The following is a 17,501-nucleotide window of genomic DNA, read 5'->3' as shown; positions in this document are numbered from 1 at the left end:
ACTGACTAGGCAACTCCATGACCTTAATGTGTTTCTACTTGAGTCACTCCTTTGTTGCCTTGGTGGTATGTTTTGAGTCATTGTCATGCTGGAAGACCCATCCGTAACCCATCTTCAGTGTTCTGCCTGAGGGAAGAAGGTGGTCATCCAAGATTTTACAATATGTGGCCCTGTCCATTGGCCCCTCAATGTGGCAAAGTTGGCCTGTACCTTTAGCAGAGAAACAGCCCTAAAGCATAATGTTTCCACCTCTGTGCTTGACTGTAGGGATGATGTTCTTAGGGTCACAGTCAGCATTTTTCTTCCTCCAAACACGGCAAATCGAGTTTAATGCCAAAGAGCTCAATTTTGGTCTAATCTGACCACAGCACTTTCTCCCAATCCTTCTCTGAATCATTTAGATGTTCATTGGCAAACTTCAATTGGGCCTGTACATGTGGCTTCTTGAGGAGGGGGACCTTGCAGGTGCTGAAGGATTTCAATCCATGGCGGTGTATTGTGTTGCCAATGGTTTGTTTGGTGATTGTGGTCCTAACTGCCTTGAGATCATTCACCAGCTCCTCCCGTGTAGGTCTGGGCTGATCCCTCACTTTTCTCATGAACATCCTCACCCCATTAGGCAAAACAAAATCTTGCATAGAGCTCCAGACCGAGGGCCACTGGCGGTTCTGTATTTCTTCCATTTGCGAATAATCGCTCCAACAGTTGTCTCCTTCTCACCAAGCTTCTTGCTGGTGGTTTTGTAGCCCATTCCAGCCTTGTGCAGGTCTACAATCTTGTTCCTGATGTCTTTTCACAGCTCTTTGGTCTTGACCATGATGGTGAGGTTTGAATGGGGGGAAAAAGGAGATTCTGTGGACAGGTGTTTATACACATAATGAGTTGTCATTAAGAGCACCTTCTTACATTGATAGGACTAATCTGTGTACCATATGAGCACCTAGTGTAGCCAGTCTGTGGGAGCCAGAATTATTGTTGGTTGGTAGGAGATCAAATACTTATTTTACTCACTGAACTGCAGCTCCATTTATAACATTTGTATCAGGTGCTTTTTTGGTTGATATTCTGTCTCTATCATAACAATTCTAGACCCTTCATTTCTTTGTAAGTGGGCAAACTCTACAAGGGATCAAATCCATTTTCTCCACTGTATGACCAGAGGTCATTTTAAAGCGTGTTTTATACCCAAATAAATTGTATATTGCAGCTTTTTTGCTATTTTTTATTTTATTTTTCCATCTGTTTTCACCTGGTGATCTGGCTAGTAACACACCTCCTGTATTAGAGTACCCCCACTCTGGATGAAGGAGAACAGGGGGGGCCACCTCTAGACATTAGCATTGTCAGTCTGGGAGGAGAGAGTTAGATGTACTAGCAGATTTAAGTACGCCAAGGCCTGATTCAAACCTATGCATTTTTAGTGCTTTTTTCATTTTGCAAATTTGCACTTGCAGTCCATTGAACATGGTTTCCTATGGAACACGTTCTGTAGTGCAATATGTACTAACAATGCATAGGTGTGAATCAAGCCTAACAAACTGAAGCCAAACTCCAGCTAATACTTTATAGGTGGCTACAGCAACCGTTTTTTCTCCTTTTGGGATAAAGGTTTCACATAAAAGCTGATAATTGTAAGCACCACTATCAGTGGTAAATGGTTTGTCTCATCCTAGTGTAATTGATATATCTGCAGAACAGCTTGTTCTTTTCAAAATAGAAGAGGATTTATTGTTCAGATGAAAAGAGAAAAAAAAAGCCAAAAAAAACCAACTAATGCAGCCATCATATCTAAGAATTTGTAAGCTGTAATGTTTATTTTTTGGGTTTAATACTGCTTTAAACCTAGATGGTACGGAGTGATTGGTGTCCCGCGAGCCGCTCATCAAGTCAAAGCCTGCTGTGTGATGGCGAATGGCAGTCTCAGCCTGGACCCCCACCAGGCCACACCCCCAATGTGTTTGACTTCGCCCACCGGAGCGTGAAGTGTTACTAAACCCACAACAGTAAAATAAGTCTGTATATGCAGAATAACATGCTTGTTATACTCACTGTGGTACTTAAGGGGTTAATCTTCTGCATTGAGTCATGTATGCACAGATCCTCCCCTCCTGCACTGTCTACCTGGGGAAAGCCAACTAACACAGGCAGGGTAGCCGACCTGCACATGCTCAGTTTAGCCTCTATTGCTGGAGAGAACATTTCCTTGTTCTCCGAACTAACCGTGTCACATGATATTGGCATCACACATGTGGGTGTGTATACAGGCTGTTGTGGAAATCTCCGACCTGAACACAGAGCTCTGGACAAACACTGCAGGTGGTTATGTGACCGCAGTATACAGATCAGCCAAAAAGGTATATAGTTGCAGTATTTTAACTACTTCAGCCCCGGAAGGATTTGCTCGCTTAATGACCAGGCCATTTTTTGCGATGCTGTACCCAAACAAAATTGACCACACACACACACACACACACACACACACACACACACACACACACACACACACACACACAGCTTTCTTTTGGTGGTATTTGATCACCTCTGTGAATTTTATTTTTTGTGCTATAAACATAAAAATATCGTAAATTTTGAAAAAATTTAAAATGTATATTTTTGCTATAATATACCCAAAAATGTTTTTTAAAAACGAATTTCTTCGTCAGTTTAGGCCAATATGTATTCTTCTACATGTTTTTGGTAAAAAAAAAATTGCAATAAGTGTATATTGATTGGTTTACGCAAAAGTTATAACGTCTACAAAATAGGGGATAGATTTATGGCATTTTTATAAATTTTTTTATTTTAGAGAAGATACTTATAATTTTTCTCGTTATTTCCACTTTAATGGGATTTCATAAATTGTCCTAAACCTTGTAAAGAAATGGCATGTAATCGTGACTGGTTTTGTGTCACGTTGATTGGTGGATGATTCAGAATATTCTTAGATTTATTTTTTTGTTTTGTTTTTTAAAGGTGGTGGTGGTGGCCATGGAAAAGACATGTCCAATATCACCGGCCATCGCGGCAAAGACATATCCACCATTTTGGAGAGTGAAAGGACAGAAGGGACAGAGGGGACCGAAGCAAAGCGGCCGCAAAGAGTGGTCACGCGTCGCAAGAAACGTCGGCGACTTAACGATCTGGACAGTGACAGCAACCTTGATGAAGATGAGAGTGAAGATGATGAATTCCGGATCAGTGAAGGGTCAGTGAATGAATGTGAAATGGTCAAGAACTACAATCTAGTTCAAGGTTATCTGCTGCTATTTCTAATTAAAAAGTATAAATGTGCATGCACATTAGAAGTAAACACTCTCTGAGACACGTTCAGCTCGGTTACTTCTAACTTCTGCTTTATTTCTGGGCGGTGCCAATATTTTATACAGAAAGAAATGTCATTGCTATGTCAGCCTAACAGGTACATCTCATTGGTTAAAATACAAGAGAAATGGAGAAACTTGATGCTTCAGGGTTGATTGAAGCTGGTTTTGTTATCTCAAATGCATTCTTCTAACGCGTGGGATGTAGGGTATAGACGCCATCTTTAGTTCCAAACAGAGAGCCAATCTGTATTGCATAGAAACATGTATACATATAAGCAAATAGACATTTTCTGATCATCAGTATGTACATTACATTCCTTCACAAATGTTGCATATACTTCCTGCCTTCCTATATTTATCGTGGAACATAATCTTTGGGTTTTATATGGACCTTTGGCTTGTCCTTAAGTGTATCTTCTCTAAAATCCTAGCTCCCAGGAAGATTTTGTCGTCTCTGAAGAAAATGTAGAGGAAAGCGATGAGGACCAGCAGTCCAATGACAGTGACTTTGGCACAAGGCGGCCTCGGAGGCACTACCAGCGGCCAGTGAGGAAAAGCACAAGGCTGAGGAAGCGTGTAAGAAGGTATTCAGATGATGATGATGACGACGATGATGATGACGACTCCGATGAGGAGCGCCGGGAGTCAGGTGAGACGCTTTGGTTTGCTTTTAGAATCTGGACTGTTTTGTAATAATTTTTGTGTAATCATAATTCAGGAATGAAAATGCTTTCACAGGCTCTGCTATCCTTTGACGGTTTGTGGTTAACCACTTTGTGCAAAATCTCCTACCTGTACGTGATTTTGCTAAAGTGGTTGTACTGGGGTGATGCAGGCAGCGACAGGCATCACCCCAGTACCGTGTTGTATTTTTTATTTTTTTTTAGAGCAGACAGTCCGTTTTCTTGTAATAACTGATGCGGCTAAGCAGCCACTCTGCTGTTATTACAAGTAGTGGGAGGGGACGCCCCCCTCCCTCTACCCCCTCTCCTCTTGCTGCCGCTCCACCCAGGTCTCCCGACCCACTGGAGAGCCGAGCCACCAGCTGGCACGTCCGCCGGCTGGCCGTTGTTCTGAACAAAAAGGAAAAGGTCTGGTGTCGCCCAACGCTGTATCCTGTCCTAAGCCGACAAGGCCTAGGCCAGCACTTTGCAGGGGGGCAGCACAGAAAGAGTCCCCTACAGCTTGCGCTGTTAGTGTAGCGCCAGTCATATGTGGAGGACTGGGCTGAGAGGCAAATTAGTCTAGCGTCCCCATAAAGCGGCCTCACCGTTTCCAGTATGTGGGTGGCCAACATTCCGCAACTGTGGGGGGGAGGGGGCGCCACTTCTAATTTTCACTGTCCTATCATCCTGGACCACAAACCTTCCTCACTGTGCTGTTTTCTGCTGCACCATTGGCATGGTTATATTTTCTTAGTCCTCTCCATAAAATTATCAGAAATTTGTGCTTAAAGTAGAACTATAGGCAACACTTTTCCCCAAAATAAAAAAAGTAAGGGAGGGTTATAGCCCCTGTCAGTTTATTTTTATTTTTTTATCATCCCTGTCCCATTGCAGAGATTTCCCTTCACTTCCTGCCCCATAGCCAAACAGGAAGTGAGAGGAAATCTATGCAAATTAAGGGAATCCATAGCGATGCTTTAAAAGCCTTGTATCACAGTGGCTGGCTTGTTCTGAGTGCTTGCAGCTGTTTTTCAGATTTTTATTTAATTTATCTTTTGGGTTGAATATTTTTTCCTATTCATTTCTTGCGCTTAAGTTTTTTTTTTCCTTTTTTTTTTTTTTGCGTTAAAAGCCTTCCTACAGGTTACCAGTTTAGAGTTACACAGGAGGTCTGAAACGAAAATGATTGCACTCGCTCTTGCACGAGGTATAGTCACAAACGTGCACTCGCACGTTCATGACTATATTTCGCATTTGTGGCGAGATCAACATTTACATATACCTGCAGGACTTGCCTATGGGTTTGCATTCATGTGTAAGCACAAGGAGAGGGAACGCTCCAATTTTTATTTTATTTGTTTTATTTAAAACGTTTTTTTTTACACGGTTTCATTTTTTTAACTTTATTGCATCCCTTGTGAAAGGCTGGGCCGTGACATATCTTCTTTATGATGAGATTTGGGGTTCATATTAGATCCCAGATCTCTCTTCTAACTTCCACTAAGGGCCTGGTAAACAAGGAGCCGAAACCAGAACTAATAAAATCCTTGTAGCTTGAGGAAGAACGTCAATTCCTCTCTGTGTAGTGCCGCCATCACCGCCAGTAGCATTGCTCTCAGTCGATGTGATTTGGACAGCAGGAAAGGGGGGGGGGGGCAGCGGTGAGAGGAGAGGGACCCCTTTCTACCGCCCGCAGAAGTGATCATGTGACCGTTCAGCCACTCAAATCACTTCTGCCGAAGAAGAAATCACAAGTTGGTACAGGGATGATGCCTGCAGGTGCAACCACTTCAACCCGAGGACATCATATGGGTGGAAAGTGGTTAAAGTGACTTGCACACAAAAAAAGAGTGGGGAGGATCATGTTGCCCTGTTCTACAGTCGAATACTGGGCTGAGCTTTCTGGTTATCACTTTTCAGTACTGCCAAAGCTTTCCCACCTCACACAAATTCCTGTTACCAGAAGAGCCCAGCAATCAGCTGTAGCAGAGGGAAATTAAAGTTAAATGGATATATGTGTGTGTGTATGGGGGGTGGGGGATTTAAGTGTCTTGTGCCAAGTTTTAACCACTTGCCAACTGCCCAACTGTAAACATACATCATTTTGACATTAAAGCAGAGTTCCACCCAAAAGTACATTTGTAGGTTGTAGGTTTAGGAGATATTTCTTGGACCTACAGGTAAGCCTTAATCTAGACTTACCTGTAGGTCAAAGTGTTTTTTAAATACTTGGGGTTATGGCTGCAGCTACATGTCAAAGCCCCGGTATTTATTTTTTTATTAGGCAGCTGGCTTTCTGTTCAAAGTAATCGATTTCAAAAGCGGTGGGAGGGATGCCACCCTCGGTTCTTGTTTGTTCCCGTTTTTAACATTACGGATCCAAAAGCCCGGGAACCATCTGGCGTTGGAAGTGATAATGCTGTATCCGATGCAGCATCTGTCCCCCCACCGGTTCTGCAGTGAGAAATGAGCGATCAAACACTGCTCATCTCTCAGTTCTCCCCCTCTGCTCTCATCAGAAAGCCATGGCTGTCCATCACCTGCTGTCTGCAGTGCCGCACTGGGGAGGGGGAGGGAGCCTATCTGATTTGTTGGTGGATGACAGTGAACTTTAACCCGCACTTGGCTGAAAATGGATCACAGGAGTGCAGAACGCACTGCACTCCTATGACCTACTCCTATGACCTACAGGAGGAGTATTGTAACCAAATTTCGCTTTGGCTATACTTTGTCCTTCAAGTAATTTCTTGCCAGGGCTTTACTTTGGTAACCCATTAAAGACATTCAGGTGAATGGTTGTTGTGGAGTCAGGCTGTCACTGTAGTGTAACGGCTCTTTCCTTTTTCCCCACAGAGACTGACAACAGCAGTGCTTACAGTGATGACTATCTGGAAACCAGGAGGAGGCGATCACGGAGAAATCAGAAGAGGCAAGTTAACTACAGAGAAGAATCCGAGAGCGATGGATCCCAGAAAAGAGCTCGCCTTGGACGAGGGAAGGAGATGAGACGAGTACTTAAACGCCGATTCTCCAGCTCTGAAAGCAACGGTAAGCTGACGGCCAATCAGCCGTAAGATGTTTGTTTTGGATGGTATTAGGAAGAAGCTTTCACTTTGAAATAACTTAGAAAAGCAGCCTCCCACAATCCTTAGACCACATTGGCATGGTCTCCTAATCACATGGCTGCATCGTGGACAATACTTTAGGTTTTATCTGCAACAGCATTTTGTGCAGCTTAAGTGAGCCGCCAATCTGTCAGAATATCAATCATATTCTGGAGTGTCAGAGCTTTGGACTCGTAGCCACCCTCAACTGTTCCCCCTTTCTCCACCACCAGCCACTACAGCTTCCATCTACTCCTGCCAGCAAAATCTGTAATATAGCAACTGATAGATGCTGTGAGTGCACAGGTGTGCGAGTCTCCAGAGGCAGCTCAAATATTCTTTCTATTCTAAGTAGTTCTCTTGCATTTAAACCTCAAATCCAAGCTGGGCATCTTCCAGGGATAGAGATTAATGGCCACTTTCTCCAAAAAAATTAATAAGTGCACCCATATTTTCAGCAAAAAAAGAAATATGCCTTTATTATTTTGTTTTGTGAATGAGCCTGCAAAGCATTGCAACAATGATTCGTGGAATGCTCTTGCAATGAGAGGTTCTTGCAAATTCTTACTCTAGCTCAGTATCCAAACTGTGGCCCTTTGTTAGCATTTATCTATCTGGCCCTTAGAGCACTGGTCCTCCCGCTGGCGCCACTGGTGGGGCGCTGGCGCCACTGGTGGGGCACTGGTCCTCCCGCTGGCACCACTGGTCCTCCCGCTGGCGCCACTGGTGGGGCACTGGTCCTCCCGCTGGCGCCACTGGTGGGGCACTGGTCCTCCCGCTGGCGCCACTGGTGGGGCACTGGTCCTCCCGCTGGCGCCACTGGTGGGGCACTGGTCCTCCCGCTGGCGCCACTGGTGGGGCACTGGTCCTCCCGCTGGTGCCACTGGTGGGGGGCACTGGTCCTCCCGCTGGCGCCACTGGTGGGGGGCACTGGTCCTCCCGCTGGCGCCACTGGTGGGGGGCACTGGTCCTCCCGCTGGCGCCACTGGTGGGGGGCACTGGTCCTCCCGCTGGCGCCACTGGTGTGGGGCACTGGTCCTCCCGCTGGCACCACTGGTGGGGTGCACTATTCCTCCCTTTGCTTACCACTATCCCTGAGGCCATGGTCTTTCTCACTGATGTTGGGTCTAGGACATTTTCTAACCCGACTGGCCACAATCTGACCCCCTTCCCAACCCCCCTTAAAGTCTGAAGGACGCTAACCTGGCCCATTGTTTGAACATTTTTGGGACCTGCCTCCTTCAGAGTCCCACAAATACTGGTTGATCCTGCCAGCGAGGTACACCTAATGCAGCTTTCTGTGATGGGGTGCAGCGCAGTGATGCTGCACTATTCCTGAAATCGGAGCAGAGTTGTCACTCGTGTAGTAGGAGCTTTGCCTTGTTGCACTACAGTGGGATGAGAAGATGTTGCAGGCAATATGGCTATCGGTATTATCAATGCCAATTTTTAAGCCCTGTAGCTTATCGGTGAGCAAATGGTCACTCCAGTCTGCCCAGTGCTTTTTGTATTGGCAGCACTGCCTCTACTGCCCAAACTTAACACTGTGAGCTGTGACTTGTTTAGACTGCCATGCAGAATCCTTTATTTTAATGCAAACAGAAAACGGGAAAATCCTGTGGGGGACAGCGCTGGAAATAGAGTAAGTATTGCATTAAAGTGTTTGTAAACGTTTGTTTATTTTTAAATCACAAATATTTCTATACTCGCCTGCTCTATGTAATGGTTTTGCACTGTGCAGCCCTGATACTCTTCTTTTGGGGTCCCCCGCTGGCTCGTACCTGGCTTCTCCTCTTCGTGTGCCCCCACAGAAAGCTGCTTTCCAGCGGGACACCCGTGCGGCCTCACTTACGAGTCCTGCTGCTGCATCCATTGACACAGGCAGCAGGACTATGCCCTGACAGGGGGAGGTCCATAAAGACATGGATGAGCAAGTTTGGGGTGGAGTAACTTGACTGGCCTGCACAGTCTTCTTACCTCAACCCGATAGACCATCTTTGGGATGAATTATCGCAGAGACTGTGAGCCAGGCCTTCCCATTCACATCAGTGCCTGACCTCACAAATGCTCTTCTGGAAGAATGGTCAAACATTCCCATAGACACACTCCTAAACCTTGTGGACAGCCTTCCCAGAAGAGTTGAAGCTGTTATAGCTGAACAGTGTGGGCCAACTCAATATTGAACCCTACGGACTAAGACTGGGATGTCATTAAAGTTCATGTGCGTGTAAAGGCAGGTGTCCCAATACTTTTGGTAATATAGTATATTTCAGGTTTCAGATTTACAACCACTTTAATTTAAAATGAATTGTGGTTTTGCAGTTAACACGACATGCAAAAAAAAAGTGAAATACGTATGTTTAAGGTTTTACCTGCCAAAAAGGATATTGGTTAGTCTTTCCTGTCTTGCACATGTCTCTGCTAGTTGGTAAAATTCCACCACTACTTCCTGATTAGTATACTTGTTTCCTGGGTCAGCTCACTGGACAGTGATAATGTTGGTGATATCGCTGTTCGATAAGGAGATGAAGGTGGAGAGACGGAACAGAAATCTGAAGTGTTGAACCAAAAAGATGAATTATTCAAGATGGTTTGTTACCCAAAAAAAAAAAATTGGATCCTGTTCCTTAAAGGGATTGTAAAGTCTTGCTTTTTAAAAAAAAAAAATCCTTTCTGCAGTTGATTTTGCACAGAGTAGTCTGGATCCTCCTTTTCTCGGGGGTGTGTCTTTGCTGCTCCTGGCCCCTCCCTCCTGTTGAGTGCCCCCACAGAAAGCAGCTTGCTATGGGGGTACCCGAACTGAGTCACAGCTCTGTGTGTCCATTCAGCCATGGGGCCCTGCCCCCTCTCTCTTCTGATTGGCTAACTGACTTTGGCAGCCGTGGGAGGCAGTGGCACCGCTGCTGTCTCAGCCAATAAGGAAGAGAGTCCTGGGTGGCTATGACACTCGTGGACGTCACTGGAGAGAGATGTGGCTCAGGTAAGTAATTGGGGGGGGGGGGGATGCTGGGATGGCTGCTACACACAGAACGTTTTTTATCTTAATGCATAGAAAAGTTTTCTGCCTTTACAACTCCTCTAAAGTGTGTTATACAGCACAGTGCTTGTGCTGTGTCATTTGGCCCCCTGTAACACCTGAAATACCTGGCTGATCCTGCCCGGCTATTCCCTCACCTTTGTATACTGACCACTGTATATCGTGGCTGCTAAGCCCTGACACCATGGTCAGTTTATGTACCTCTGTCATCCGCAGCTCTGGTCTCCTCTCTGCCTGCTGTGTTGTCCTCCCCCCTCCTCTCCCTCCCTCCCTGTCTGTGCTCGTACCAGTGGCTGCCCCCCGCTGGTATTATAACTTATTGTTGTTACAGTCCCCGCTTTTATAATAAATGCTGTACCCCACTTTGTCTTTTCTAAAAAAAAATCCGCTGATAAATACCTTTATTTTATGGTGCCGCTTAGTGGTCATGTGACTGACCATCTCCTCCTCCCGGCTGACGTCAGCAGGAGTTTCTCCGCTCCGCCCGCTTTGCTGTCAGACCTGGAGAGGAGAGAGACACCCGTACACAGGACTCCAATCGGCGCTATAAAATAAGGTATTTATCGCCTGTGTTTTTTTTTTTTTTTTTTTTTTTTTTTTTTTTTATAAACTCATACAGGGGGGCACAGCATTTATTATAATGGAGGGGATGGTAGCGACAGCAATATGTGGGTTAACAACCACTTTAACCACTTCAATACCGGGCACTTAAACACCTTCCTGCCCAGACCAATTTTGAGCTTTCAGCGCTGTCGCAGTTTGAATGACAATTGCGCGGTCATGCTACACTGTACCCAAATGAAATTTTTATCATTTTTTTCCCACAAATAGAGCTTTCTTTTGGTGGTATTTGATCACCTCTACGGTTTTTATTTTTTGCGCTACAAATAAAAAAATACCGAAAATTTTGAAAAAAAAAATGTTTTTTTTTGTTTCAGTTTCAAAACTTTGTAAATAAGTACGTTTTCTCCTTCACTGATGGGCACTGATGGGGCTACACTGATGGGCACTGATAAGGTGGCACTGATGGGCACCAATGTGGCACCAATGAAGTGGCACTGATGGGCGACACGGATGGGCGACACGGACGGACACTGATAGGTGGCACAAATTGCCACTGATAGCTGGCACGGATGGGCGGCACGGGTGGGCATGGATAGGCGGCACAGGTGGGCATGGATAGGCGGCACAGGTGGGCATGGATAGGCGGCACAGGTGGGCATGGATAGGCGGCACAGGTGGGCATGGATAGGCGGCACAGGTGGGCATGGATAGGCGGCACAGGTGGGCACTCATAGGCGGCACAGGTGGGCACTCATAGGCGGCACAGGTGGGCACTCATAGGCGGCATCGGTGTTATAGTAATGGATGCCAATCAGTGCCAAACAATAATGCATGCCAATCAGTGATGCCCATTGTGGGCACTGATTGGCATCCATTATGGGCACTGATTGGCACCCATTGTGCTGACTGGCATCCCTGGTGGTCTAGGGAGGATTATGGATTTTATTACCTTTTCCCTGGTGGTCTAGTGGTGTCCCTGGTGGTCCAGTGTGGGCATCCTCGGGGGGGCTGTGCTGATAATCGATCAGCACAGACCCCCCCTGTCAGAGGAGCAGCCGATCGGCTCTCCTCTACTCGCGTCTGACAGACGCGAGTGAGGGAAAGCCGAGCACCGGCTCTTCCCATTTACACTGTGATCAGCCGTGATTGGACACGGCTGATCACATGGTAAAGAGTCTCCGTCGGAGACTCTTTACCGAGATCGTAGTTGCCGGGTGTCAGACTGACACCCCACAACAACGATCGCCGCGATGCGCGCCCCCGGGGGCGCGCAGCGGCTCATAATCCTAATCACGTCATATGACGTCCGGTTAGGATTATGAAACCACTTTGCCGCCGTCAATTTGTAATAGGGCGGGCAGCAAGTGGTTAAGGGAGCAGTATAGGATTAAAAAAAATGTATATACATACTCGCCTTCATGCAGCAACAGCATTTTTGTGATACTGCAGCTGTCCTATTTTGGCTTTAAGAATAAGAGATCACATGACTGTTGATCACTCGTTCAGTTCTTGGTCTGCTTTGAGCAGGGACCAGCAGTGTCTTGTCTGTCATCGTTCTCTACTCTGCCCCTCCAGCGTTCACTAGAGTGCCGAGCTGTGGAGGAGGCAGGAATAATGGCTGGCTGGCTCTGACTAAGGCATCAATCGGGCAAGCAGGATGGATCCCAACACTATTGTTAGGATCCTTCCATACCTTGTAGCAGCTTTGCCCCATCTGCTGACAGCGGGCAATAGCCCACTCTCAGCTGACTCTGTGTCAGAAACCATGAAATCGGAACGAGACAGAAGTACAGTTAAATCACACTTGTTTAATAAAAGTAAATGAAACAAACGTAATCCAAACATAGCCAAAGTTCAGTAACCGGAACGGATAGTCAGCCAAGCCAGAAGTCAGAGATCCACTGGACTGGATGGCTTAAGTAGGCAGGACTGATGAGCAGGATCATCAACAGGTGAGTAACTGTGGAGAGATAGGAGCTGGCAATTGGCCAACAGTTGAGCAGCCAGCTCTGAGAAGGAAGGGCTGGGCCCATCCCTGATACTTTGGGTCACAGGATGACAAAAGTAAAGGGAAGTATGGCTAAAAAAAAATGGCTCTGGCCATACTTCCCTTTTAATCAGGATGCATGTTCTATGTCTCACTTTTGCAAAGGTGGGGAATGTATGTGAATTCCATATCCTTTGGTAGATAAAACATTAAATCTAGTTTATTACGGATGTATATTTATTCCCTTCCCGCCAACTGTTTCCCAGCCCTTCAAAAATTCTAAATGGCGAGAGGTGGAACTTCCGATCATGTGACTGCTGTGCTTGGCTGTCACATGGTCAGAAATGCAAATGGGCATCAGGAGCTTTTTGGTTCCCGCTTGGCTCACAGAATTTTATACATTTGGGCGTTGAGGGCGGCGAGAAAAGAATATGTAAACCCAATATTTCATGTTTCTGATACGTGCCCTGCTGTACCATGCACTTGTGTTATACTTACCTGCTCTGTGCAGTGGATTTGCACAGAACAGCCCATAACCTCCTCCTTTTTTTTCCGGGTTTCATCACCAGCTCTCTTGGCCCCTCCCGCCTGTTGAGTGCCCCCACAGCAAGCTGCTTGCTATGGGGGCGCCCGTGCCGAGCTGCAGCTCTGTGTGTCCATTCAGACACAGAACCGTGGTTTGGCCCTGCCCCCTTTCTTTTCTCGCGCTCTCTCACTCTTTCTCTTCTGCTTGCTTTCTCCCTCTTCTGCTTGCTTTCTCTCTCTTCTGCTTGCTTTCTCCCTCTCTGTCTTTCGCTTTCTCCCTCTCTGTCTTTCGCTTTCTCCCTCTCTGTCTTTCGCTTTCTCCCTCTCTGTCTTTCGCTTTCTCCCTCTCTGTCTTTCGCTTTCTCCCTCTCTGTCTTTCGCTTTCTCCCTCTCTCTCTCTTTCGCTTTCTCCCTCTCTCTCTCTTTCGCTTTCTCCCTCTCTCTCTCTTTCGCTTTCTCCCTCTCTCTCTCTTTCGCTTTCTCCCTCTCTCTCTTTCGCTTTCTCCCTCTCTCTCTTTCGCTTTCTCCCTCTCTCTCTTTCGCTTTCTCCCTCTCTCTTTCGCTTTCTCCCTCTCTCTCTTTCGCTTTCTCCCTCTCTCTCTCTTTCGCTTTCTCCCTCTCTGTCTCTTTCGCTTTCTCCCTCTCTCTCTCTTTCGCTTTCTCCCTCTCTGTCTCTTTCGCTTTCTCCCTCTCTGTCTCTTTCGCTTTCTCCCTCTCTGTCTCTTTCGCTTTCTCCCTCTCTGTCTCTTTCGCTTTCTCCCTCTCTGTCTCTTTCGCTTTCTCCCTCTCTGTCTCTTTCGCTTTCTCCCTCTCTGTCTCTTTCGCTTTCTCCCTCTCTGTCTCTTTCGCTTTCTCCCTCTCTGTCTCTTTCGCTTTCTCCCTCTCTGTCTCTTTCGCTTTCTCCCTCTCTGTCTCTTTCGCTTTCTCCCTCTCTGTCTCTTTCGCTTTCTCCCTCTCTGTCTCTTTCGCTTTCTCCCTCTCTGTCTCTTTCGCTTTCTCCCTCTCTGTCTCTTTCGCTTTCTCCCTCTCTGTCTCTTTCGCTTTCTCCCTCTCTGTCTCTTTCGCTTTCTCCCTCTCTGTCTCTTTCGCTTTCTCCCTCTCTGTCTCTTTCGCTTTCTCCCTCTCTGTCTCTTTCGCTTTCTCCCTCTCTGTCTCTTTCGCTTTCTCCCTCTCTGTCTCTTTCGCTTTCTCCCTCTCTGTCTCTTTCGCTTTCTCCCTCTCTGTCTCTTTCGCTTTCTCCCTCTCTGTCTCTTTCGCTTTCTCCCTCTCTGTCTCTTTCGCTTTCTCCCTCTCTGTCTCTTTCGCTTTTCCCCCTCTCTGTCTCTTTCGCTTTTCCCCCTCTCTGTCTCTTTCGCTTTTCCCCCTCTCTGTCTCTTTCGCTTTTCCCCCTCTCTGTCTCTTTCGCTTTTCCCCCTCTCTGTCTCTTTCGCTTTTCCCCCTCTCTGTCTCTTTCGCTTTTCCCCCTCTCTGTCTCTTTCGCTTTTCCCCCTCTCTGTCTCTTTCGCTTTTCCCCCTCTCTGTCTCTTTCGCTTTTCCCCCTCTCTGTCTCTTTCGCTTTTCCCCCTCTCTGTCTCTTTCGCTTTTCCCCCTCTCTGTCTCTTTCGCTTTTCCCCCTCTCTGTCTCTTTCGCTTTTCCCCCTCTCTGTCTCTTTCGCTTTTCCCCCTCTCTGTCTCTTTCGCTTTTCCCCCTCTCTGTCTCTTTCGCTTTTCCCCCTCTCTGTCTCTTTCGCTTTTCCCCCTCTCTGTCTCTTTCGCTTTTCCCCCTCTCTGTCTCTTTCGCTTTTCCCCCTCTCTGTCTCTTTCGCTTTTCCCCTCTCTGTCTCTTTCGCTTTTCCCCTCTCTGTCTCTTTCGCTTTTCCCCTCTCTGTCTCTTTCGCTTTTCCCCCTCTCTGTCTCTTTCGCTTTTCCCCTCTCTGTCTCTTTCGCTTTTCCCCTCTCTTTTGCTTTCTCCCCCTCTCTTTCGCTTTCTCCCCCTCTCTTTCGCTTTCTCCCCCTCTGTCTGTCTTTCGCTTTCTCCCCCTCTGTCTGTCTTTCGCTTTCTCCCCCTCTCGTAAAGTTAATAGTGGGCTATTGACCTGTAGATGAGAATGAGATATGTCTTCCTTTGCTTGTGCTCAATCAGTAACATAATTACCATTTTATCTTTCAGCAAGCGCCAAGTCTGGAGATTCTGAAGACGAAAAACCTAGAGATCGCAAAAAGAACTTGCTGAGAAAACGCATCCGAAGTTCAAACGACGAGCTGTCAGAGGAGGAGACGGAGAAACCTATCCGAAAGCGTCTGAACCGCATTGAGACGGACGACGAGGATGAAGAAGCCGACGCCAAGCCCGTGGAAAGCAGCGACAAGCCTCCCGAGGAGGAGAAGCCACCTGCCACGAGCACCGTCCCGGAAAACACTAAGAAGCCTTGTTATCGGCTAGAGAGCGACGAGGACGAGGACTTTGAAAATGTTTCAAAAGACGGAAGCCCTCTGGACTACAGCTTGGTGGATTTGCCTTCTGCTAATGGACAAAGCCCTGGCAAAACTATCGAAACTTTAATCGGTAAACCAAGTGAAAAGAGTCAGACTTCTAAGGAGGCTACGGCTGCCGTTAGCCAAGCTCCCAACGGGACTGGGGGCGGGCAGGAAGCGGCCGTTCCAGAGGAGGACGAGGATGAACTCTTGAGAGTAACTGACCTTGTGGATTATGTCTGTAATAGCGAACAGTTATAAAAGAAACAAAAAAAAAAAGTCCACCTCTTCCATATATTTTGTGCTAATTTATTCCACAGTAGCTCATACCAGCGGGCCAGTTATATGAAAAGCGGTTTTATTCTCGGGAAAAATAAACCCACTTCACTTTGGATTTTATCTTTTCTAGAAGCGAACGTTTGACCAGTCCTGCAGTCTTTCTGTGAAGTGACGATGTTTTTGAACTCTCAAATAATATCTGTACATTTTTAAAGAAAAAAAAAAAAAAGAAAAAAAGAAATCCTGTCTCTCATTTTGCATTTGTGGTCATGGGGTAATTTCACTGACTGAAACAATGTTAATTCATCTGAGAAGCGACAACAAACTATTTGTGGTTCTTGGGGAAGCTTGTGAATAGGGGTTGGGCCGGTGCAAAATGCATTCCAGATGTTCCCCAAAAACGTAAAAAAAATTCAGTGTTTTTTTTTTTTATGGAGCTGAATCCAAGCAGAATGAAAATGGGGGAAGGGAGGGAAGAAGCACTTGATGCTTTTAGCTTTTCTTTTTTTTTTCATATGAGATATATATTCTATTTAAATACTCAGTACTTAGGTTACGATAAACAGGCAGTTATAAATAAAATTTACCAACTACTTTACTATGCTTTGTGCGTCTTAGCTATATATGGTTGGTCGCCCCATTTTTGTATACATAGTGTAGAATTCAGTGACCACAAGATGTATATTTAACCACTTCTGTGTCAGAAGGCCTAATTACACGTTATGTTGCAATTTGCTGCTGTAACTTCTAAAAGTTGATCCAGAAAAAGAAAACGGTTTCCACTTTTTGTTCTGAGGGTGTCGAGGTGCACGCGGGGGGGGTGGGGGGTTGGGCTTGGTAACGCGTGTCGAAGATATTTTCTACTGATGTGCCACACAGTGTATACCTGTCTCTTCTGCCTTCTCATGTGATATTATAGACTTTATACTGGCACAAAACTGGATTTGTGAGGTCGTTCTTCCTGGTGCGTACTGTCTGTTACCGGTGCCCCGTTACCTAGTGATGTGTTTTTATGTTTGCTGCTAGCGGGTCATGTGTCAGAAGTGCATTCCCTTGTCTGAGACCGCTCTTTGACCTTTAGGCCACATCCTAACAAGGGACCTCAACTGCAGATTAAGCTTTGGTTCTCCAGATCTCAGCAGTTTCTGCTTTGATTCTCCAGATCTCAGCAGGTTCAGCTTTGGTTCTCCAGATTTCAGCAGATTCAGCTTTGGTTCTCCAGATTTCAGCAGATTCAGCTTCAGTTCTCCAGATTTCGGCAGATTCTGGTTCGGTTCTCCTCCAGATTGCAGCAGATTCCATTTTTGTCTCTCCTTCAGATTTCAGCAGATTCAGCTTCGGTTCTCCAGATCTCAGCAGATTCCACTTCGGTTCACCTCCAGATTGCAGCAGATTCCACTTCGGTTCACCTCCAGATTGCAGCAGATTCCTTTTCGGTTCTCCTCCAGATTGAAGCAGATTCCGTTTCGGTTCTCCTCCAGATTGAAGCAGATTCCGTTTCGGTTCTCCTCCAGATTGAAGCAGATTCCGTTTCGGTTCTCCTCCAGATTGAAGCAGATTCCG

General features: G+C 46.3%; 1 protein-coding gene across 1 annotated transcript in view; it reads left to right on the top strand.

The window, feature by feature from the left end:
• The window catches only part of RSF1 (remodeling and spacing factor 1), an 89,344-nt gene extending 72,808 nt beyond the window's left edge, over nt 1–16,536 (top strand). The window contains exons 13-16 of the mRNA XM_077451369.1: nt 2,974–3,205; nt 3,755–3,972; nt 6,842–7,036; nt 15,355–16,536. Of these exons, the coding sequence (XP_077307495.1) occupies nt 2,974–3,205; nt 3,755–3,972; nt 6,842–7,036; nt 15,355–15,920 (1,211 nt within the window). The 3' untranslated portion in view covers nt 15,921–16,536. The remainder of the gene's footprint in view (nt 1–2,973; nt 3,206–3,754; nt 3,973–6,841; nt 7,037–15,354) is intronic.
• The last annotated feature ends 965 nt before the right edge of the window (nt 16,537–17,501 follow it).

Source organism: Lithobates pipiens, unplaced genomic scaffold (genome assembly GCF_037356315.1).
Source record: "Lithobates pipiens isolate NorthernLeopardFrog02 unplaced genomic scaffold, aLitPip1_a1.2 Scaffold_23, whole genome shotgun sequence".
Taxonomy (NCBI): Eukaryota; Metazoa; Chordata; class Amphibia; order Anura; family Ranidae; genus Lithobates; species Lithobates pipiens.
This window is presented reverse-complemented; position numbering and strand designations above follow the sequence as displayed.